This window comes from Siniperca chuatsi, linkage group LG5 (genome assembly GCF_020085105.1).
Source record: "Siniperca chuatsi isolate FFG_IHB_CAS linkage group LG5, ASM2008510v1, whole genome shotgun sequence".
In the NCBI taxonomy this organism is placed as follows: domain Eukaryota; kingdom Metazoa; phylum Chordata; class Actinopteri; order Centrarchiformes; family Sinipercidae; genus Siniperca; species Siniperca chuatsi.
The window spans coordinates 31,795,455-31,819,944 of NC_058046.1; the positions used below are offsets into that span (position 1 = coordinate 31,795,455).

At 41.0% G+C, this 24,490-nt stretch overlaps 1 protein-coding gene across 10 annotated transcripts in view; it reads right to left on the bottom strand.

The window, feature by feature from the left end:
• pdzd2 (PDZ domain containing 2) overlaps positions 1-24,490 on the bottom strand; it is a 98,211-nt gene that overhangs the window by 32,767 nt on the left and 40,954 nt on the right. For 8 of the 10 annotated variants that reach the window (XR_006378023.1, XM_044196121.1, XM_044196122.1 and 5 more), the window contains 11 exons: positions 21,537-21,682; positions 20,603-20,735; positions 19,434-19,586; positions 16,207-16,327; positions 15,653-15,801; positions 6,067-6,186; positions 4,167-4,281; positions 3,962-4,035; positions 3,347-3,569; positions 1,609-1,726; positions 1,229-1,361 (listed from right to left, as the gene is read on the bottom strand). Coding sequence is in view for 9 of the 10 variants with exons in the window: in XM_044196121.1 (XP_044052056.1) it covers positions 1,229-1,361; positions 1,609-1,726; positions 3,347-3,569; positions 3,962-4,035; positions 4,167-4,281; positions 6,067-6,186; positions 15,653-15,801; positions 16,207-16,327; positions 19,434-19,586; positions 20,603-20,735; positions 21,537-21,682 (1,485 nt within the window). In the remaining variant the exon portion in view is untranslated. The remainder of the gene's footprint in view (positions 1-1,228; positions 1,362-1,608; positions 1,727-3,346; positions 3,570-3,961; positions 4,036-4,166; positions 4,282-6,066; positions 6,187-15,652; positions 15,802-16,206; positions 16,328-19,433; positions 19,587-20,602; positions 20,736-21,536; positions 21,683-24,490) is intronic. The other 2 variants (XM_044196125.1, XM_044196123.1) reach the window with 1 other exon arrangement.

Here is a 24,490-nt window from a genome sequence, read left to right on the forward strand (position 1 = left end):
AACACTACCCTGGCAAATAAACATAACAGTAATTAAGGAATTATATGAAAATATTACATAAAAAATGTAGAGCATGTAAAAGAATTAAATGTATAAAAAGTATAAAGGACACTTGTTATAAAAAAACAAGAACATGCATTCATATGGCATATGGTGAATACGTAGAAGCATAAAAGTGTGCAATAACAGATGAGGGTTTGTGTCTTTGTTTCTGTAACATAAACCCTCACTGTTTTGCCACCTGCGAATATGGCCAATACTCACAATAAAGTGTGCAAAGTGCACGTGAGATTGTCTGACGGTGTCTGAAAACTCCTTTCTGACATCACAGGGGGCTTCATCCGACAATTTTTGTGACTTTCAGACACAGACAATCAGTGTTGGGGTGTGAAAGTAGATGGGGTTTGAACTTCTCTCTCAAGCTCTCTTTTTCACTCTTCACATAACTACTTCCGTCACTTTTCACGTGAAAAAGCGCATGCCTTCAAGGAGAGACTGTCTCTAGAAGCTATGGTCTGACCAAAATTTGACTTTGGCCAATTACCTCTCATTATGAAAAACCCACCATCCCAACTATTCCCTATTTATTGATATTTATTCATACCTCTATTACTGCTGTGCAATATCCACCGTCTCATTATAATCTTAATAGCTACACTTACCTTGACAGTTCATGCACTATTACTTTATACCGTATTATTATCATCAACCGGTAAACCCACTTTGTACTTATTTTAATTTAAATTTTATACTTATACCCACTTGGTACTTAATTTATTTTCTGACCTGTATTATAGTGTATTATATTTTTTGCTAGTACTTCTATTCCTGTGTGCACTCACGTAAAGGTAAGCTGCTGTAACAAAAGAGTTTCCCCTCGGGGATCAATAAAGTATTTTTGATTCTGATTCTGATTATTCTCTCTAGCAGGAGCTAGAAGGCTTGTGAAAGTTGAGGGTCAAATGAACACAGCTAAATCCTGAGGGAAAACCTGGTGCAGTCTGACATAAAACTGCTACTGGGGAGAGGCTTTTTTTCAGTAAGACAACAAGGCCATGAATTTCTTTGACATGCTCTAAGTACCCTGTGGGACACTTTCTGGTGTGTTTTTGAAAAGAGACCCCCAAGAGTTCAGGCTGTTCTACAGATTTTTGGGCTCAGTACTACATGGATGCTGAATATCTTAAAAGAGAATGGATCAATCTATATAAATAGAGACAAAATTTACCTTGGGGTTAGGGTGCCTGCTTATAATGAGGCTGACCAGTCCAGGGCCACATTCACTGAGGATGGCATAGGCCTCGCTGAGAGCAGCATGACGAAGACTGACTGAGTCCACCTCCAGAATCTGATCTCCACGACTGTACGAAGAAGCACAGGTGTCAGCACAACACTGTCAGAGACCTGTCCTTGTACATACCCCAATATAAAGGCACACAAATACATTCCACATTATATGGCCAATAAATGATTCATCAATACAATTTTAATCACTGAGCTCATATGAAAGTATGCTACTCATTTGGTATCTTTGTATCAGTGTGACTGCATATTAACTTCACCTGCGTCCATCAGTTTCCAATTTAAAGATGACCCTGAAGATTATACCTGAGCCTGCTGTCCATCTTGGCCACAGATCCCAGTGCCAGACTATGGATGTAGATGCCAGGAGCAGAGTTCTCCAGGGTCAGACAGCAAACTCCAATCCCAAGTCCAACACCAGGCTCTAACAAAATCAACATTCACTATCAGAAAAGAAGTGTTCTAAAAAAACGAGTTTGCCATCACTGCAACAGTAACAGCCTGCTTCAAATCCTCCACCATCATCCCCATCCCCAAAAAAACAAGGACCACAGGACTTAACAACTACAGACCCGTCGCCCTGACCTCTGTGGTAATAAAGTTTCTTGAGTGCCTTGTGTTGGCCCATCTCAGACCTTCACAGACCCACTCCTGGAACCCTTGCAGTTTGCCTACAGAGTCAACAGGTCTGTAGACTAGGACTGAAAGCTTGGAGTACCAGGGGTGTCTTGGTGTTTTGTTTACAAAGCTAGCACGGGAGCCTTGGACCACCAGTAGGAGGAAGTTTTCAGGCCAGGGGCGGGGGACCCAGCGAGGGATGCTGTCGGGGAGCGGGGCCAGAATGAGCACCAGAACCGGAGCCAGGCGAGCAGGCCAAACACGGGACCGGGACCAAACACAGCCTCTAAGACCGACGGAGGTCATTTGACGACAGGGAATACAGTACAGAGGTGATTTATAGCAGTTCTGACCAGAGGCCTGTACTACGAAGCGAGGTAAATGACTTATCCAGGTAACTTCGGGAGTAACTTTGTAACATTGGGTTTAACTTCCCGATTAACTCTTGCCATGACACTACGAAAGGTGTCATGGCAATTTACGCTGCATCTCTAAATTGCTTCGAGCAGGTTATCTTTGTGGTTAACTCAATGTTACTCTCGATTAATGGGTCAGTTTCTCAGATGTAGCTAGCCCATGTGTATAATTGAATTATCCTAATTGTATTCACATATTTACATATATATTTTTACCTGTCCAAAAATATGGAGCCAGAAGAGAGGGGTAATAATGCCAGAAAAAACTCAGAATTTCCAAGATGAAAGTGGTAAATTTAAGAGAAATAAATCCAAATCGCTATGTTGTTTTCTTCTGAATAGGCCAAATGCAAGCCAACGTCTATGTCTATAAAGTCCTGATGCTTATGATAATATGGTGAAAATGGCTAAAATCATGAATATTTCCTTATTGCTAAATCCGATTGCAAAGTATAATCAGAATCAGAAATACTTTATTGATCCCCGTAGGGAAACTCTTTAATTTGATTAGGTCATCCACTGCAGGCATAGACCTAATACTTGGCAAGTGGTGGCCGGCATCAGTGGTGTGATAAGGTTGCTATAGCAGCAGATTAATGCCCATGGTGTCGCAATCACAAGTTCAACTATGACATATGGCCGGAATGTTTGGTTGTCCGCATATTTGTGCGAAGATGTGCACCTTTTTTCCACTGTTGATTTTAGCTGTTTGCATAAGTGAACCTTGTAATGGTTTGTTTTGACCTATGAATATTAAATAAAATACATGTAACGTAACAAATATGTATATAAAAGAAAAAATAAGCTATTGTTGCTTTCTCACTCAGTCACACAGCTGTGTTTCTGTTTCCTTGCTGCTCTCTACAACACTGCTTTTAAATCAAGAATACAATGCAAATTAACTCTTGGTGTCAGGAAAAGATACCAGCAGGACATCTCCAAACAGGAAGGGAAATAGAAACCAACAAGTGGTATCTGAAATATTGTGGTTCTCCAGCAAGTCAGCTAACCTTTATTAAGTGTGACCTCCATGATAATGCAGTCTTTTGGACCAGGAACGGGGCCCCTGTGGCCATCAGTCTCTTCAAACCCTGAGGGGACAGGAGTTCCCCCGCTGGTATTGGAGTTGGGTGAGCTGGAGCGGCTGAGGAGGGTGGGGGTTGGACAGGGTGTCAGGCTGGGACTGCGCAGACGAGTCCGAATCGTCATTGTCACTACACCCTTTTTCAGTTGCTGTTGGAAGAATATACATGAGGTTCAATGTTAAGGAAATAGGGATGAAAATAGTTTTAGGTTTTACCTTCTGACTGAGCTTCAGACAAGAGACTGAAGATTTTTCCTAAAACAATTAAAAAAGTGCATTTTAACAAGTCCTTGGTCTCTTCACCAAAAAATGTGATCAAGTCAGATTACTTGCCAGCACTGTGAGCATAAAAGGAAACTTTGATAAATTAGTCAGACAATCTTTTGTAAGAAGGCAAGAAACCAAATCTTGTCAATATTTAAATTTTTTTCAAAGTTTGACATTCTATATTCTACAGCTGAATTTCTCCAGCTTTTCATGTCTGATTTAACAGTTTTTAACAACACTGTTAGACAAAACCCATTGTGAACATGCAGTCCACCTTGAAGGTCTGGATGGCCTGTTGGTGTGTGAGTCCTTGGAGAGACTCTCCATTTACTTCCAGGATCTCATCTCCTACACAGGGAAGCATACAATTAGACTGAGATGGGTGTGTAAATGTGGATCACTGTTTCTCTCATACTATACATTTTACTTTCCTATATACTCTCTCAATCCAGTAAAACAAAATGAAAAGGGATAGTTACCTTCTTTCAGTCGTCCATCAGCTGCTGCAGCTCCATGAGGGAAAATGGTTTTGACAAAAATCCCCATCTGACCACGTGCTGAGTCCTGCCCACCAACAATACTGAATCCTAGGCCCTATGAAAGTTAGATCTCAATGAATATCAGAAAAGACTAGTTAAGACACAGTAGTCAGTGTTCATCGATTTTGTTTTTTTAAGAATATATTTTGGGCATTTTGTTTGATGGTTGATGGTGGTGACACAAAAGAGATGGGAATAAGAACAGAGGTCATGCCCTATAAACTCACCTTTCATGCTGCCTTTCTAATGCCTCCGTATCTCATCTCTTAGAGATTAACAACACTGTGATATCACTGCAGTGTATTAACTTGAACTAACAGAGCACCATTCTCAGTACTGCTACATGACTTAAATAAAATAAAAATTCATACTGGTAGTTCTGTCCAAGCCTTTTCAACATATTAGACACAAGAGTGTTGAGAAGGCTGCTGAGAAGTCAGGCAATTTTAAGGTCAGGAGGCAGGATAAGGTGAGGATGTACTGTATAGTGGAACACAGGTCACTGCTTTGATCTGTGGTTTGATTATTTTGTATGTGATTTTGCATACATTTGTCTTATCATAATAGATATCAATATCCAAAAATATTTCTATTGATATTACGATAATGATTTCAACCATATCATGCAGCACTAACGGGGACCCTCCATCCAATATGACTTAAAAGAGAATGCCACTGCAGGCACATCACTGATTATCACTGCAATTGATGTTTGAATGAATGGAGATTATTTTCAGAATTTCTACGAAGAAAAAGCTATCAAAAAAAACAACCAAGAAGGTTGAACAATCTGGGTGAAAACTCAAGATGACTGGTGTAAGAGTCTGAAGGAGGATTCTAGTTGTTGGCTCTGGATTGTGACAATTCTCTACTGCATTTTGCAGCTATGTGCTGAGGCTTGAACCAATACTGCCTTATTCTAAGAGTCAGATAGATGGTGATGCTATATTAACAGCTACTTGGGCACATACTGTCTCTATGAAGTCACAGGAAAAAAAGGTCCACAGGATTCGTTGAAGACTGTGCTAGACAAGGCCGAGGATATACAGAGCTTAGAGGACAGAGTTCACCATCCTGATGGCCTGAGGAAAGATGCTTTTTCTTTCATCTTTTTCTTTCCTTTCCATTTTGTCATATTTTTAAGCTGACGGAGCAAATGTTTCTCATCAGATTTCGGTCAGCAGCTGGAGGTAAATATTAGTTTGTCTAGAGGATCTCAGTGGTGAACTGAAATTTGGTAAACTTCTGTTAAACCGTAATGAGGTTCATGATATCAGTACCTTAGATGGCTGGTAGAGGGGCAACCCACATTTTTAATTAGTTCCATCTTTTCAGTGTCATTACCGCCGGCTTTACACATACTGCCGTGAAACATCAGGCCACAAAATGCTATAGGTTTTTAAAAATGTTTACAACACATATCCCACACAGGAGTCTCATTATTTTGAGGTATGATGTTGTCATATCAATTTCAAAACATTATAGTACTGGGGTGTCCTGATAGCTGAATGGTTAAGGCGCATACCACATAATCACAATGTGGCAGGTTCTGTTTCAGCAGATGACCTTCATTGCATGTCATACCCCCCACACACACACACGCACACACACACACACACACATTTCCTGATATGATGTCCACTATTTAATAAAGGCAAAAATGCCACACACAAAAAATTATTGAAGTCAAAGTGAGTAAATCATGTCAGGGTACATTAATACCAGACTGTGGTTGTGTCAACACACACAGATGCATCTGTTTTTCTGAGCTTTCATACACATACTCAGAGTACATTCTCTGAGCTTTATTCATGCGTACATGTCAAAGGAGTGCACTTACCTTGCCCTGGCCTTTCATCAGCACTATACTGGAGATAATGGATGGCTGTGCCAGTCGCCATGGAGACTCCACTTGAATGGTGCTCAGGGAGCGGGCAGATTTTTTAATTATCTGATATTCCTAAAAGGGAGATGAATATAAAAAGCAAAAAACAGTCAGACAAATTCATCTTGGAAAAACAACAGTTATTTATACTGTGATGAGATTTTTCTTTTCTCTTGACTGTGTTCCAGTTTATTCTAATGGCATATTTGCATTATTCCATAGTACTTTAGGTCAACAACTGTGTTTTCCTGTCTTGTCCCCTGTATTGCCGTCTCAGGTTTGATGCTGTAGCTGCTGGTGGAAAATGTGTATCTTGATGACTTAACTTAGCTCTGTAGGGTTTGTGGGGTTGTGTTGTGTATGACTCACACAGCCAGTAAGAGGCTGTGATTCTAAATGTTGCCCCTTAATATTTTATTTCCTTTCCTCAATTAACATCTCATTAACACAGCAATTAGTGCAGCTCTCCTTGACATTGTTGTCATGAAAGTCAAGGCAGAGTGAGTAACCAGGCTTTGATCCGCCTCTGTGTACGTGCGGCTCTGTGTGCGCGCGCGCGTGTGTGTGTGTGTGTGAGATGAGAGAATTTAAATACCACATGCACCTACATTAGTTGGTGTAGCCTACTTTTAGTACACGTGATACTTGCCCATACCACATCGTGTATATCTATGTTCATCTGCCTCTTTATCTTTTACCATCAACATTTGTACATGCGCATTGATTGTGATTATTCGAACACGTAACACACTTGTACGCAGATTAGGAGGTTGGTGGTTTGTTTCCTACACAGTGTTTTACTTATTACTTTATTCAAAAAGCTGATTTGATTCCAGATCAAATCTTTTTCACAAAAGACTGTCAATACAACACCATGTCTGCACTCTGAAAAACAGCCTTTAGTTACATTAAACAATAAAAAAAAACATACTGGTATTAAACATAAAAAAATACGGACCATTGTTTACTAAATTTATCGATTTAAGCCCTGTATAGTATTCCTATCATATCCATACAGCAACTTGAAACATATAGGGTTCAGTCACTAATGTCAATGTAATATTTCTAAAATATTCCTACTGGTGATATTTTTATGTGCTGTCATATTTCTTGCCTTTATCATAATTTGTTTCTTAATATAAATGTATTTCTTTACACAGTATACTAGCAGACGAGCAATTACACCACATAGGAAGTCCCTTTCTTGCCCTGTCCATTTGGGAAACTAATGTTCACCAAAGTTGATACATAACATATGTGGAACACCCCAGAAACAACTGTGGCATGTGTTTTTTGATATTCCTTACCATTTTCCTATCATTTCTTACCAGAGTTGGCATGGTCTATGTTATAAAAACTACTATAACTCTTTAATGGAAAGGTCAATTGCAACCAAAATTTAGGTTACATGTGCACACTGGGCAACTCTACAATAAAAATAAGTATTTTCATTACTCTATTTCTATTAACATTACAGCTATGATACTCAGTACAAAGGTGCCCCTTGGACATCTGCTTGACATGTGAAGGGAGTGGCTGGCATCTGGGTGCGACCACACCTAAAATGTCTTTTGAAATTTTACCTTTTCTAGTTTTATGACAAAATTTGCATAAATACAGGTTAATGACAACAGCTGTGTAATTGGCTGCATCTATACTTAAAATAAAAGATAAATAATTTAATTAGCCTACATAATGCCAGGCGTGTTTTGGAGACGCAATGGTGAGGCTACTGTTGAATCAGACCAGTATCAGCACCTTGAAAAGTGACACTTAAACAAGACTGAAGAGAAGGGAAGAATGTACTCTATTTGGGATTACACATGGAATATGTCTGATAACAGAATGTCCTGTCTGTGTTATTTGGATTAGCATTCACAGAAAATTTGTCTGCTTCACTACCGAACGATTAATGTGAATAGAACATTGAAGTTACACACACATTTAACTGTAGTTCTCAAAATCATAGACAACAGTTAAATGATGGACATTTTGTCCTTTTTTTGTATTTTTCTATTCTGGCAAACCCCTTACAATATTAACATTTTCAACCACATGCAAATTGTAGTGGGGAAGAACAAGGAAGAAACACTAAAAAGACGCGGAAGCTCCTTGCCTGCAAAAATGAAAGCTTTTGATGCACATAAAGGAAAGCGCGCACACAGCAAAGACTATACCGAAACATACCAATGCAGATAGATGGGAAATGCTTTTCAAGCTCATTGTGGTTTCTTGGGCATCACTGAAGTCACTTGGATGTTCGCCCTTAGCTCTGTTTCTGCTTTAATTTATACATGCATCAGAAGCTTTGAGAAATAATTTCACATTTTATGTTTTGGAAACAGTAAAACTTAACATCTAAATGTAATCAAATAAATAAATTTTTTTCATTTTGTTTCATTTTTTATTTTTAGAAAACACTTTCTTTATCTAACCAAGCCTGTGGTCTGGTTGACCCCCATCAGGGCATATGGAAAGGTAATTAAAGGTCACATGAAATGGTATCACTATGCCAATGTCCTTAATGGCATGTAACTATTAGACCAGGACATTGAACAGTGAAGAGTCAGTCAAGTGTAAACAAATTGGTTATGAAGAGAATAGCCATTTGATTTGGTAGGCTGGGCAGATTGTTCAAATCCAAAATTTGGAATGACCTTATTGGTTGGAAGTTTTTACACCCACTAGAGCAACCTGAAAGTCACCACTGAAAATATTTTCAAGAAAGTTCGAATCAATTGCCAGTTTAATCTTTAAGGTCAACTACACTGAAAGCTGGATTAAATAAAGCAATTCACATAGACATAGTGAGCAATGCGAATTTGGGCTCTGGCATTTTAGCTACCTCTGTAGTGTAGTGTGATCAACACAGATTCGGATGAACATTTTGTATCTGAAGTGCTTTGAGTAGTCGGATGATATGCTATACGAGTCCATTTACATTTACTTTATTGATAAAAATAATTAGATTTTTCTGAAAGTTGGCCTCTTGTCATTAACAAGCCCTGTTCAGAGAACTGATAAGCTTTCCCCAGGAACTTCCTCTAACCCATGACCTTTGCCGGACTCGAGGGCACTAATGGAAAGTTGAATGCCAATTTCACGATTTACAACAGGCCTGCTCAGAGCCAAACTAATCTGATACTCCCACACCCCAGGATAGGGGTGTGGGAGTATAGACAGGCAGTATAGACAGGCAAACAGACAAAAGATATTCCTGAGGTTCAAAGATTGCTACAACTACAGTGGTGTGAAAATGTGTTTGCCCCCTTCCTGATTTCTTCAACCAGGAGTGGCCTAGTCAAAGTCCTGACCTGAATCCTATTGAGATGCTGTGGCACTAATAACATAATAATCTTTAGAAAAACAATAGGTCCCTTGCGGACCTTGTTGTGAGCAGTATCATGCTCACAACAAATCTGTGGATTAACTTGAATAACCGGGTCATGATTTCTGGAAATATTCTCCTTCCCTCATGTCTCAGTTTTGCTTTCTGTCTTTGATTGCAGTGATTGAGTGTATCTGTGTCTTCCTCTGTTCTGTGACAGATCGCCGTTGTACGTGTGTTAAGCTTCCCGACCCTAGTGTTCTGTGATTCTTGGATTTATGCTCTCCCTGTTGGACTTGTTTGCCTTTTTTTTGACTGCTTACCTGGTTGTGACCGCTGCCTGCCTGTAACCCGAATAAGCCTTGTTCTTTTCATTAAAACTGTTGAACTGAACCTGCTCTGCCTGCTGTCTGCATTTGGGTCCTCTCCCTGTTTCCCGGCTTTACACTTAAACATGACAGTACGATGACCAATCATGGACCCCAGCAGACTATTCTGCGGAAGAGCTTGAGGTTATTCATGATCTGATTTGCCTCCAGGACATGTGGAGTAAGGCAAGCAATGTTTTCAAGAGGCAATTGTCTCTTTGGCAGATTGGAAATTGTTGATGTTGCCTGGTCTGAGGGAGGCCACAGCATGAGTCCCAGCCTGTTAGCCCCCAGCCTTCACCTCAGCCTGCACCCCGGTCTATTAGGCTCAGGATCATGAGCCTGCAACCTGCCTGCCCTGAGCTGGCCCCAGCTCTGAACCCGTACCTGGGTTTTGGAGGTCCTCGCAGCCATCAGCTTGGTTCCTGGCCTGCTAGCCGCCCAGCTAACCCCCAGCCTGCTACTCATCTGTCTGCACCTCGACCTGCTAGCATCCAGCCTGCTAGCCTTCAGCCTGCCTGCTACCTGCTGCTTCAGCCTGTTCATGTCTTGAAGCGACCGTCTGGAAAGCTCCCCAGAAGGAAGCGTGGCTCCCACCAACAGCGTGCTTCGCTGCTGCCCAGCGGCTCATCCTCACTGCTTCCCAGCACCTCAGAGACTCAGTTGTCCTTTGCTTCAAAGCCATCATCAGTTCTGCATGGCGCCCAGTCTGTGGACCAGTCATTGGAGTTGGAGCTACTAAAATCACCAGGCCCTGGGCTGCAGCAACATCCTGTTTCTGTTCAGCATCAGCCTCTTGGTTTCCTGGCTCCACCGGCTCCTCTGCCAGTCTCTCTGTCACCGGCTTCCAGCTCAGCTCTCCGGCTGTGTCACTGGCCTCCCGTCAGACCTCCAGAGCCCTTCTGTCCTCACCGCTGGCATCTTGTTCAACCCCCGGAGGATCCCCGCCTTCGTCACCGGCCTCCGGAGCGCTTCGTTCGTCTGGAAGAGTTTCGCCTTCGTCACCAACCTCCTGAGTTGCTCCACATGTCTGGTCATCCCCCGGACTTGCTCAGTCCTTCAGCCCTGCCTCCTGGTTGCCCCCCTGTCTGCCTGAAATCTTTTGCTTGGCTGCTGAATCCCTCCTCCGGACCACCCTCCACCCACCTTGAAAGATTTGTCATATCATTTGACTATCCTATCAGGAATTTCATACACTATCCAGTCACGGACGCAGGGGGGCAAGCCTTCTTGCTGTGAGCCTGTGGCATGGATGTATGAATGGCGAGACGCTGCCGGCCAAGCCGACTAACTTCTGGTTTAGAGCTCTGTTAACTTGAATGGGGATAAATTCAGTTGTATTATTTTAATAAATTTAAATGAAAGCTCAATCAATTGCATTTTATTGCCATGGTTTTTTGGTCTCTTTATTCAAATGGCAGTTCATTTTGGCATTGTCAATTCAATGTGCCAGCGAAACAGCACCCCCAGTCTATTGCATTTACATTTACTTGTCACCATGCTTTTTTGGTGTCAAAATTCAAATGGAAATGCAATCTGTCAGTCCCCTCATCAAGGCGGGTCTTCAGTTAGGATGTCACTTCCTCGTTCAGTGATTGGGTAACAGCCAGCACTTAATTTTGATCACGCCAACACAGTCCAAACTGTTCAGTCCAACTCTGCTTAAATTTGTAGGTGTTTTTAGATTTTTAGGTGGAACGCCGTCCTGCCCTAACATTTTGATAACAGCTAACGTTAAATTATCTGGCCCGTCTGCCTGCGCTGAGAGCATCTGCGCACACGCCCTTTGGATTGGGTTGTGGGTTGCCAGGTTGCGGTGACAGATGAGTTGAAATCGAATGTAGTGTGTGGATTGTGTGTGAAGATTGTGTTTCATAGACGATCTGGCAACTTGGGTGACAGCAGACAAACATCCAAAACTTGGATCCATGCATGACGATTATTCATAATAAAGTTTGAGGGCACCAGGAGATGGCCCTGAAATATGGGAGAAACTCGGGAAAAACGTGAGTGTTGGCAGTTTGTCACGGATACCCCAGGCTCCACTGTCTGTTAATCAGACACACCTGCTCCCTATCACACTCCTGCTCCCCATCAACACCTAATCACAGCCAGCATAAAAGCCCAACACACACCTCAGCCAGTTGTCTGACCTCGTTAATCTAAGGACTCCCCATGCAATTCTCACCAGATTGCACACTGGTCTGCCAATCATCAATCGACACTCCAACCTACCCGTCATCAACCTGCACCCCGGCCTGCAAGTCATCAGCCTACTAACCAGCGACTTGCCTGCACTGCTGCCCAGCTATCCAGCTGCTCGCCTGCACCGCCGCCCAGCTGCTCGCCAGTCCCTGCACTGCCGTCCAGCTGCTTGCCAGTCCCTGTGCCGCAGCTACCTCCAGTCCCTGCCCCGCGGCTGCCTCCAGTCCCTGCTCCGTGGCGGCCTCCAGTCCGTGCTCCACGGCAGCCTCCACTCCCGGCTGGATCACAGCAGCCAGCACTCCCTGCCGGAGATCACAGCGGCTCCCCGTTCCCAGAGCACAGCGGCTCCCCGTTCCCGGACTCTCTGCCGGATCGCAACGGCTCCCCGTTCCCGGACTCTCTGCCGGGCCGCAGCAGCTCCCGAGGTCCTCCGTTACACCCAGGTCCAATAATCCAAATAAACCTACATCTGTCTCCCTATCGGTGTCTCCTGCCTCTCGGTACATAACACAAGTATGGTGATGGCAGAATTATTTCTGTTGTAAACACACAAGCATTTCAATCCCTTATCAACCTAACTTTCCTAAACAACATAAGCCACTAGCCAGAGTGGTCGCTTTTCAGGGCTATAAGCCACTCAGGGGAGCCTGTAGCCTAACGTTACTGCAATATAGCCTGTCAAAGACCATAGGTGATACAATTTTGCTCACCACATAAACAAGTTTCATTAAGTAAGCCCACAGGCAATGAAAAAATTATTGGTAGTCAATGTAAACAGCACATTAATTACACACTACAATACTACAGCTGGCGCGTGTTCTTTGGTGAAAGGTTAGGCTATGGCAATACCTCCTCCCTTAGTCCTGAAAAGCTAATGGTACTAGTCACCAACATGCTTATTATATTTTCATGATGTTTATGCGTGACATCATGACCCACCGACCTCCACACCCAGCAAGTGGAAAAAGAAGGGCCACTTAATTCTAGTCCTTGGGATGTCCAGTGTCATCGGTTCACTTTCACGACACGGGTGAGTATTAGTAACACTTTCCGCCCACTTTCCCTCTCTTCTCCAGTGGCCTCTCCATGTGACGTATGCTGCTACATAAGGGCTGTGGGAAAGTGATAGAGGGGAAGTGGAACTACCAATGAAACGCAGCCAGTCAGTCACGTGCAGCGGACTGTACAGCGTGCTGCAAGATCCCAAAACAGATTAAAATTGTCAATAAAGTCAATATTGTGAGCACAGCAGGCAGACTGAAACCAAGTGTGGAGGCTGAGGATTTTGCTGAAACTGTAGCAGCATCAGCCGGGTGGACCAGAGTGTCGTCAGACAGGGCCGTGTAGCGGTTGGAGAGGCTTATGTGAGGGGGAGAGGCAACATCATCCAGGTCTCTCTTGCGACCATGGTATGGTTCATTGCAATGACATAAAGCATGGTAAGCATGTATAGTTTACATTTTTGTATTCAGTTTATATTATTATACTGCTAAATAAAGACAATACATGTATATGTTTATCTCCTTGGACCAGTATAGCTAATTACTTCTCTGCATGATCAATTTATGTTAGTGCACCATATATAGATTTATTTCATTTAGTTGTATTTTTTATTTCATGTACATAGAATAAAATATCTTTTGACTATAAATTCACTGATGTCCCCTTTAAAGGGAAAGTTCACCACAAAATCAAAAATTGTGGTAAAAATGTGCAATTTATCCATGTAGATTGTTTTGGTGTGAGTTGCCGAATTTTGGAGATATCGCCGTAGAGATGTCTGCATTTTTTGAATATATTGGGGTACATTAGGTACCCATTGAGCCCATGCCAGACTTTTGACAAATTTGGACAAATTACACATTAGAAATTGGTATAAATGAATTATTGACACTTCAAATGAGACATTAGACTTTCATTTTAACTAAAATGTTCTAACTTAAATTGGGCCATTATATATTAAAAATGCCTGAAAAGCGGATTTGGTGGGCTTAATAGCAGGGTGCAACCTCTCGTTGAAAAACGACGTTTTGAATCCAAAATAGGTCATTTGTGTGATTTGTGAGTATTTGAAATTGGAGGGAGGGGTCTGGGTCTGCGAGGACAGAGTCACAGGGAATGAGTTGTCAAAGTTGTCTGAGTTGTCAAAAAAAAAGCAACGTGTCTCTGGGAGGTCAGTTTGTGACTCCCACATGCCTTAAGAATCTCTTACAGTAGCATTATGATAACCTTAATTGTCATATATGACGATATGTCAAGCTTGGGACTGTTAATTAGCCTGATAAGGTTGAAATGTTTTGATTTAAACGCTAGCCATCACAATTTGGATGTATCATTAGGTGCTAACATTATTTCCATGGAGTCTAACGTTAGCTAGCATACTTGTTATTCCAAATTCCACTTGTATAACGTTACTCACGTTAGGGATTTGGGACGACTCGTTTAATTTTACTAACGTTACCATTTTGCAGACGATTACAACATAAGTTGAGCTCCTCAGCTAAAGTGCCAACTTAACAATAACATTAGAACCTGATGGTTCCATTTTCTTTATGCGTCAAATGTGGGACAAATGTACCTGTACCTGTAGGTTTGATTTGTACTTGCAGATTTGATTTGTAGCTGTACACTTGGTATTCACACATACTTTTGAGTTCTGTGTGAACTTTTTTCACCCACAAACAGATAGATGTGTAACTGATCTCCTTATGGATTAAAAAATGTAATCTATTTGGTCAGATATTTTTTTTACACATTTAAAAATTTGAATTCATTTGATCAAGACGTTGTTACACATTCACACTTTTGAATGTTTTCACACATTCAGATATGGTGATACACAGCTACAATACTACTGACCCTATTTTCCTCGCATGTGAAATCTGACTAGGGGTGGGGTCAAATTCTTCTATAGTGGTATATGTAATTTTATATCACTGTAACAGTTTACATCACGATACAGTAATTGTTCTGTAAATTCAATTAAGAAATGGTTTAAAATAACCACACCGTACCGTACTTCATCACATTTGATTATTTTCTTCTTTTATTTGGAACTTCCAAACAAACAGAAACAACTCCTCCTGCTCTGTATTTACAATTTCACTCTCCTCCATCGTAGAAAAATGCCTCTGAACTCTTCTCCATGTTTTTTTTGTCACTCTCTTCTTCTGCGGCAGTTGGCAAACCAGCTTAGAGGTGCATTACCGCCACCAACTGTCGCTCTCACGTCACATGAGAACATGGTAAGTAGTCCTGCTGCCCGAATCATGTTACCTTGTGAGGCATCTGGATTCGCAAGATCACGTGAGAATCGCGATTTCACGCGAGAATCCATCCCTGATTTGCTACATAGCCTGCGCCGAATATATGGCAGAAACACTAAGGGATAGCTCCTGCGGTGGAATGATATTACCAAATCTCTACCGGTGGACACATTTCTACCGTCACACGGTATATACTGTCATATCTTCACAGTTTTTCAGATGTGACGGAAAAAAATGCTCAAAAGGAACTTTTGTTCCTGTGCTTCCATAGGTTCTCAAACAATTTGTTCAAAAGGGGCCTAAGGTAACAAGTTTGAGCCCAACTCATCTTTCTTCCATATTATTTCATGGTATGAGGTGAGGTGTTCACTGACCTGTCTCACTCCAGCAGTATCTAGTTGTTGAGGTAAGGAGTGTTTACGTCTACCAGGTGGAGGCTTCTCCACTCCTTCACAGCCACTCATACCATTCTTCACAAACAGCTCATCATCCTCACCCACTGACTCCAGGCGACTGCTCCCCCCTGAGCCAGGAAAAAGAATAATTTCATTCCTCTGCACAGAAGTAGCAATTTCAGTTTTTCATTGTCTATTTTTTTTCCTAAATAACTTCAAGTAACACATACTGCATGCATAAACTTTAAAATTGAATGCACGCTGTACTGGGAACAAAATTACCAAGCAGACGGGCATAGTGAATATCAAGGTCAGAAAAATGGCAAACTTTGGGAGCACTGCTTGCACTGGTTAGAGCACCACTGTGGAAATATCAGTGTATCACCTCATTTATTGATTCTTTCTATCAACATAAATAGATGTATCAATGTAATTATTTGTGTAAAGATTACACTGTTAAAACGGTTATGCTGCATGCCAGGAATAGATGCATTGTTTCTATTCTAAAAAACATTTTGGTGTTAATTAACAACCTGTTTCTGTGAAGTACCAACCCTGGGATAGGCTGCTGAGCTTCATGGGTGTGGGGCTGCAGCAGGATCCTTTGGGTGTCTCTCCCTGACTTTGTTCTTCTAGTTTCTCCAGGTTAGTCATCTGTAAGGAAAAGAACACACAAAGATTTTCAGTTCATATCTCTCTCTTCAGATATCAGACAGTATGGACTGTTTGATATCTGATATTCATTTCATTTGCCAGTGCATAAACCATTTTCATAAATAGATTACCTTTCCTTTGATAACATTATACTTCCATTAGTACAGGACTTATTTCAGATCATGCTCCACTTTTAACAAGGACTGTCTTTATATGTAAACATTGAATTTACTGTATAGACCTTGGTGTATGAGCCCTGTACTATTGCCAAATGAACACTTTGTTGCTCCTCCATCTGGAGGTAATCAGGATATATTCAAATGGGAGTAGAGACACTGGAAGGATTATACATCCCATCTGGCCCAGGAACACCTCAGGATCCTCTAGGAGGAGCTTCTGAAAATAGTGCAGCTGTTCTTATCGAGTCTACCCCTCCCAACTTCAGTTTTATAAGCAAAGCTTGGGTGCATAAGAAAGGAGGTGGAGTTGCCATTTGCCCTCCAATGCAAGAAGATGTCTTATGGAAATGTTGCTTCTTTTGAATATTTGGCTCTTCAGTTGAATTCCTCTTCTTGAGCTATAGTTCTAAATATCTACAGGCCACCTAAATACTGTGCAAACTTTTAGACTTTACTGAACTGGAGTCAGTCTGTATTGACTTTGCTTTACAGAGGTAATCACAAAACGGTATATCACTGAAAACACCAGTGAAGTATTTATTCAGGCTTTCTGTTCCACACCCGCCCTCTCTTTGGTCTCAGTCAATGAGCTTGGAGATAACTTCAATTCGAAAATTACAAATGTTACTGATGCCATTGCAGCCACTAAGGTGAAGCTGTCTCTGAAAGAAAAGATCTCCATGGAGAAATGCCACGCTGGTAAGAATTGAAAAAAGAGAGTGAGCTGAACATAGGTGGCGAATAACACATCTCCAGGTTCATTATGACATCTATAAAGAGAGAATTCGCATTTATAATTTAGAACTGAGAAATGCAAGACGGTCCTTCTCTGACATCATTGCCAAAAACAATAATAATGCACGTGCCCTGTTTGCTACTGTCGACAGGCTAACAAACCCTCCTGTGTCAGTAGCCTCTGAACTTCTATCTATCAGGGCCTGCAATGAATTTGCTTCCTTCTTCACGGACAAAATTCAGAAAATTAGACAGGCAGTCAGTCAGTGCCTCCATATCAGGTACAGGATACGTGTTGTCCCTGTGTCCAATTAAAATCAATTCAAATAACATGACACATTTTGATTCTATTAAACCTAAAAACTTGGAGGACAGTATATATCATCTGAAATCCTCCTCCTGCTGCCTTGATATTCTGCCAACAGGCTTTTTCATGGCCTCAGATCTTCTACAAATTGTCAACATGTCTCTTCTCTCAGGTGTCTTCCCACAGGCCCTGAACTGCAGTTATCCAAGCCAAGAACAATCTAGACACGTCACTAATAAACAATTATAGGCCCATACCAAACCTTCCGTTTTTAAGTAAAATCACTGAAAAAGCTGTTTTTCAAAAGCTGAACAACTTCTTGGCATTAAGCTGTTTTGATGTCTTCCAGTCAGGTTTTCGAGCACACCACAGCACTGAGACTGCTCTTGTTAAAGTCTACAATGACATCCACTTAAACACAGACAGTGGCAGAATTTCAGTCTTGGTATTATTTGATCTCAGTGCTGCATTCGACACAGTCAACCGCAACATATTACTAGACTGACTGGAAAACTGGGTGGGACTTTCTGGCACAATATTAAACTGGTTTGAATCCTACTTAAAGGACAGGGACCACTTTGTGTCTATAGGTAATTACACATCTGAGCGGACAAAAATGACATGCAGAGTTCTTTAAGGCTCCATTCTGGGGCTTCTTCTGTTTAACATCTACATGCTCCCACTGGTTCAGATTATGGAAAACAACTAAATATGTTACCATAATTATGCAGACGACACAAAAATTTACATAACCATATCACCAGGGGATTATGGTCCAATACAAGCGTATTGAACATTGGATGTGCCAGAATTGTCTTCAATTAAACAAAGATAAAACTGAGGAGGAATGATTAAAAGTCAGCACTCAGCTTTAATCTGTAATGCTAAAAACCACAAACCAAGACAGAAATCTTGGCGTAGTCATGGACTCAGACCTGAATTTCAACAGCCACATTAAAACAATTACAAAGTCAGCCACCTGAAGAATAAATCCAGGATTAAAGGACTTATGTCTCAGCAGGATTTGGAAAACTGTGTCCATGCATTTATCTTCAGTAGACTTGACTACTGTAACGGTGTCTTTACAGGTCTCTCTAAAAAATCGATCAGACAGCTGCAGCTGATTGAGAACGCTGCTGCTCACTAAGACCAAGAAAGTGGATCACATCACTCCAGCTCTGAGGTCTTTACACTGGCTTCCTGTCTGTCAAAGAATGTATTTTAAAATACTACTGTTGGTTTAAAAAGCACTGAATGGTTTCGGGCCAAAGTACATTTCTGATCTTCTGCTACATTATGAACCATCCAGACCTCTCAGGTCATCTGGGACAGGTCTGCTTTCTGTCCCCAGAGTCCAAACTAAACATGGAGAAGCAGCATTCAGTTTTCATGCACCACATATCTGGAACAAACTCCCAGAAAACTGCAGGTCTGTTGCAACTCTCAGTTCTTTTAAATCAAGGCTGAAGACTTTTCTGTTTGCCGCTGCCTTTTACTAAATCAAATTTGAGGCTTTTGTTTAATTTCGTACACTGCACTGTAAATTTAACTCTCCTGTTTTATCTTGTTTTTATTTTCTATTTAACTCGTTTTAATTGCATTTAAATATCTTTTGATATTGCCTTATGTTGCTTTTACATTTTGTCTTGATGCATTTTATGTTTTATGTAAAGCACTTTGAATTGCCTTGTTGCTATACAAATAAATTTGCCTGGTCTGCTGCCACCACGACCTTTAACTAACTACCCTCCAGGTGGCCACTAATTCAGCTTTGTGAGGCAGGCTGCTGCTATAGATAGGAGCAGACTAATTTAAGTGCTACAAAGTCATACTCCTCAAACACAAACAGACACATAAACATATAGTACATATTATCTGTGTGTACCAGGTAGGGGTTGTGCAGACTGGTGCTGCAGTTGGAGGTCTGGGCTGAGGGAGGGGGAGCAGTCTGAGATAGGGAGGATGATGAATTGCAGGTCCTGAGAAGGTCTGGCAGACTGGTGGATGGGAAGCACTCGAAACCCACATCTGACTCCTCCTGCAGGGACAGTAAAAAAGTTACTAAGGTAGTGTATGTGTGACGTGATTTTCATTTATGAGTATTTGGTATTTTAGATATGTAGCTCTGAGAGAAGAGAAAGTGATGTGTTGTATATGTGTGTGGCAAAAATACATGTTTATGTTTGTATATTGGCCATTTCCAACAGGAACAGTATAGAAAGCTTTAGCTTCATCATGAAACGCGGCTGTTATAACAGCAGGAGTCTCTATATGTTCATACTTTTGTTCCAACCAATGTTAGACCTTTACCTGAAACTTGGCTAACGTTGTCCTTTTTATGGCAGTTTTCTTTCATATAACTAAGTGACTTCCAACATGCATCCAAAAAAAATCAAAAGTGACTCAAATGTCTTCCCACAGCAAAGACAAAAGACATTTTTTATACAGTTTAGGGCCTGGTGCAGCTGGAAGAACTGCAACACTGTGTACAAAGAGTGTTTTTTTCCCCTTTATTTCTAGAGGTGTGGAGTGTTCCTGTTTATCTTCAGTGAGTCCATTACTGTCTTGACCGCTGTCCGGGGTGCTGATTCTGGAGCTATCCTGGTTGTTCCCCGACATTCGCACTGAAATCCCCTGCCGAGGACTGATGGTTTATGTACAAGTTTTTTAAGTCTGAAATTCAAAAGGCTGGAAAATCCATTCATCAGTTTGCAACAATGTATGTAGCAGTCTTGTTCTTGTAGCACCACAGCCACATGTCCAGTTTGCACAAGAGTAAAAACAAGTTTATCTTACCAAAACAGGAAAAAAAACTGGCAGGAAGCCACACTGCTTCTTTTTACTCTAACCATCTTACGCTCATGGAGTTTCTAGTTTGTCACTTGTGTTTTGTCTGCTGTTGTTGTATTTTATTTCGCACCTTAGGGTTATGGTAATATTTAGTTAGAAAAATACAAATTTATTTTCAAAAGGCAGCTGTTTGTGTGTGTGTGTGTGTGTGTGTGTGTGTGTGTGTGTGTGTGTGTGTGTGTGTGTGTGTGTATGTGTACTTACCCTGCTGGCCACCACCAGCTGGACCAGACCAGTAGTGGAGCGGAGGATAGCAACAGCCTCCTGATGAGTGAGACCCACCAGAGACTGACCATTAATCATCAGCAACTCATCACCAGCATGAAGACGGCCGTCCCTGAAACACAGACACATTTAGACAGAAACACACATACTGTATATATACACACACATACATCTTGAAAATTTTAACCTGCTTCTGCATCTGGATTAGCATTTAAATAGATGCTAAAATCGTGGGATACATCTTCCAGATTTGTTTGATATAAATAAGTACAGTAGCTAAAGTACTAAAAAAATTGCAAAAAACATCAAAAACTGACTTCACACCAAATATAATTATAATCTGTTAACACATTTGAGATATTCCACTATCAAAACAACAGACAAACTAACATACAAGACTGAAAACATAAGCTTCTTCGTGAGGGAAAAAATAATCTGGACCATCAAATAAATAAAATAGAAATTGTGAGCTATTTTCTGTATTTGTGCTTGGCACTGTATTTTTGCTAATTATAATACAGTATATAGACAATATAAGAGTCAATATACTGTAAATGAAGCTAGTTTAATTTGATGAATTTGTTTAATTTAATTAGAAAGACATATGTGGAAAAACATATGTAGCTATGTTCTCCCACGACTGTAGGTGTGGGGGTACAAAGCAGGGAATTTCTGAAGAACAGTATTTGTGGTCAGCAAATTCTTCCTTTGGTAAAGGTTTGAAAATATAAAAACAGTGAGAAAAAACAACAATGTTATAGCAAATTTGAAAACACTTAATAATATAACTAAGCACAGAATATTATTGTACTGCAGGGAGGTCAGATAGAGATAATGGAATATGAGCTCCACCTACAAAACAATAGTACCAAAGCAAGTACATTTTTCCTGACTTTATTAGGACTAACTGTACCTGTGAATGGTGCCCCCCTCCTTTACATGAGCTATAATGATGCCATGAGGAGAGCGTTTGGAGCCACGCCCCCCTGTTATCTGTATGCCCAGGCCCTCCTGATCCTTCACCATATGCATCTTCCAGATGTGACTGCCCTCTCTGGGCTACAAAAGAGAACAAACATCAAACAATATATCACAGGGTTGAGATACAAATGTCATAATATACATAGATCATGAAGCTTAAAAAAAAACAAATCAACCATATTTATTTCGTCAAAATCTAACATGAGAACCAACAGATTGTTAGCAAACTATGAATCCAGGATAGTAGGCAAATTTCAAAGTAAAAGAGTCTGATCCTTAGATGATTTTATTTTTACGTTACTATGTTACTGAAGAGCACTCAAGAGGCTTTGAGCAGTGCATGGACACTTTCTGTGAAGTCCATTATTGTAATACATTATTGATACATTTATGAAGCATTGCAATGCATCTTAAGAGTTGCTATAAATTTGCATAATGCATTATGCATTATGCATTGACTGGAACATTCAATTGGAACCGCACTAAGCTGGTTTAAATCCTATCTATTAGATCGATCTCAGTTTGCACATGTTAACGTGTGAGTCCTCTGTGCACGCCAAAGTTAGTCACAGTTCCACAGTTCCACAAGGTTCTGTGCTTCATCTTCATCTTATATATGCTTCCTTTAGACAATATTATTAGGAAACACTCCATAAACTTTCATTGTTAAGCTGATGATACCCAATTCGATCAAGCCAGATGAAACTAACCAGTTAGCTAAACTTCAAGCATGTCTTAAGGACATAAAAACCTGGATGACCTGCAATTTTCTGATGTTAAATTCTGACAAAAATGAAGTTATTGTACTTGGTCCCAAACACCTCCAAGACACATTATCTAAAGATATAGTTGCTCTAGATGGCATTGCCCTGGCCTCCAGCAGCACCGTAAGGAACCTCGGAGTTATCTTTGATCAGGATTTATCCTTTAACTCCCACATGAAACAAACTTCAAAGACTGCCTTCTTTCACCTACGTAACATTGCAAAAATCAGGCACATCCTGTCTCAAAATGATGCTGAAAAACTAGTCCATGAATTTGTTACTTCTAGGCTGGACTATTGCAATTCCTTATTATCAGGCTGCCCCAATAAGTCCCTTAAGACTCTCCGGTTCATCCAGAATGCTGCGGCACATGTACTGACAAGAACTAGGAAATGAGATCATATTTCTCCAATATTAGCTTCTCTGCACTGGCTCCCTGTAAAATCCAGAATAGAATTAAAAATCCTTCTCCTCACCTACAAAGCTCTTAATGGTCAGGCACCATTGTATCTTAAAGAGCTCATATTACCTTATATTACCCAATTAGAACACTGTACTCCCAGAATGCAGGGTTACTTGTGGTTCCTAGAGTCTCCAAAAGTAGAATGGGAACCAGAGCCTTCAGCTATCAAGCTCCTCTCCTGTGGAATTAGGTCCCAGTTTGAGTTCAGGAGGCAGACACCATCTCCACATTTAAGAGTAGGCTTAAGACTTTCCTCTTTGATAAAGCTTAAAATTAGGGCTGGCTTGGGTGAGTCCTGAACCATCCCTTAGACTTCCCAGGATGCACTGAGCTCCTCTCTCCTCCTCTCCCTCTCCATCTGTAAGCATTTTTATCCCATTACTGCATGTTAACTAATTCAACATCTTCTCTCTCCTGTAGTTTTGTGCTTTCTCATCTCTCTCCTCTCTCCTTCTGCCACTTTCAGCAGGTATTTCTATCTCCGGAGCTGCAGAGACTGGATCTGTGGTTGTGGGCTACCTGCTGCCCCCGTGTTCCTGCTCAACAACTGCTACTACAGTTGTTGTTATTGGCTTTGTTACTATTATTGTCATTATTATTCCTATTCCTATTCCACTGTCGCCAAGTGCTTGCTCATGGTGGGATTTGTTGGGGAAATAATATTATAAAGAGTACGGTCTAGACCTGCTCTATAGGAAAAGTGCAATGAGATAACTTCTGTTATGAAATGGCATCATATAAATAAAATTGAATTGAATTGAATTATGATGTCTTATGACAACAGTCATAAGGTCTTTAATATAGACAAGGAACTGTTAAGGTATTATAGCAAGTCACATGTTCATTTATTCTGAGCAAATCTGGACATGGATTAAACATGTATTGAGCTCTCATTGTTAAACTAATCCAGGTGCGACTATATTTACGATTATACATCATGTTTGGTTTTTAGTGAAATATCTTGCCACCTATTGGATGGTTTGCCATGAAATTTGATGCACATGTTCATGTCACCTTAAGAATTAATTGTAAAAATAAACAATGTCTACTTAAGAGACTTGCAAAGTCAACAAAGGGCGTTTTATTGATAATTTCCAGAGTTAGCACGTTTGTATGACTACATGCAGTGCCTAGTTTTGTTTGCTGGACCCTTGCCTTGATCTGGATACCAAGATTACCATGCTGCCTGTTGTTTTTGGACTTCCAGGCGATGTTGAAGGTAGGGAGCTCCCATCTTGTGTTGGTTTGTTCTCTGTGTTGCACACAAGCTGTGTCAGCTCTTGCTGTGTCGCTGTGATCCTAGAACAACCCGCGAGACTCTCTCCTTTCAAATAATGTGTAACATTGAAAATTTCACCTTATTAATGAGTAATGAATAATAATTACATGTTTTACGGCCCGTGGGTGGGCCAGTGTGAATCGCAACACATGCTGTGTGTTCACGTTGTGCCGCTCTGCACCATTCAGACAACAATATGATCTCCTGAAGAAGCATTAAGCCATTGTTGTCATGCATCACTGTGATTGGCTCAGCTGTTTCAGGGCTATGATACCAGTGATGTGACTAGTAAAATACCAGGTGAGCTTGGAGACGGCCACAAAGACCGTTTGCCCAAGATCTACCATGTTGTGCTTGTCATTGCGCTTGCACGATTAAAA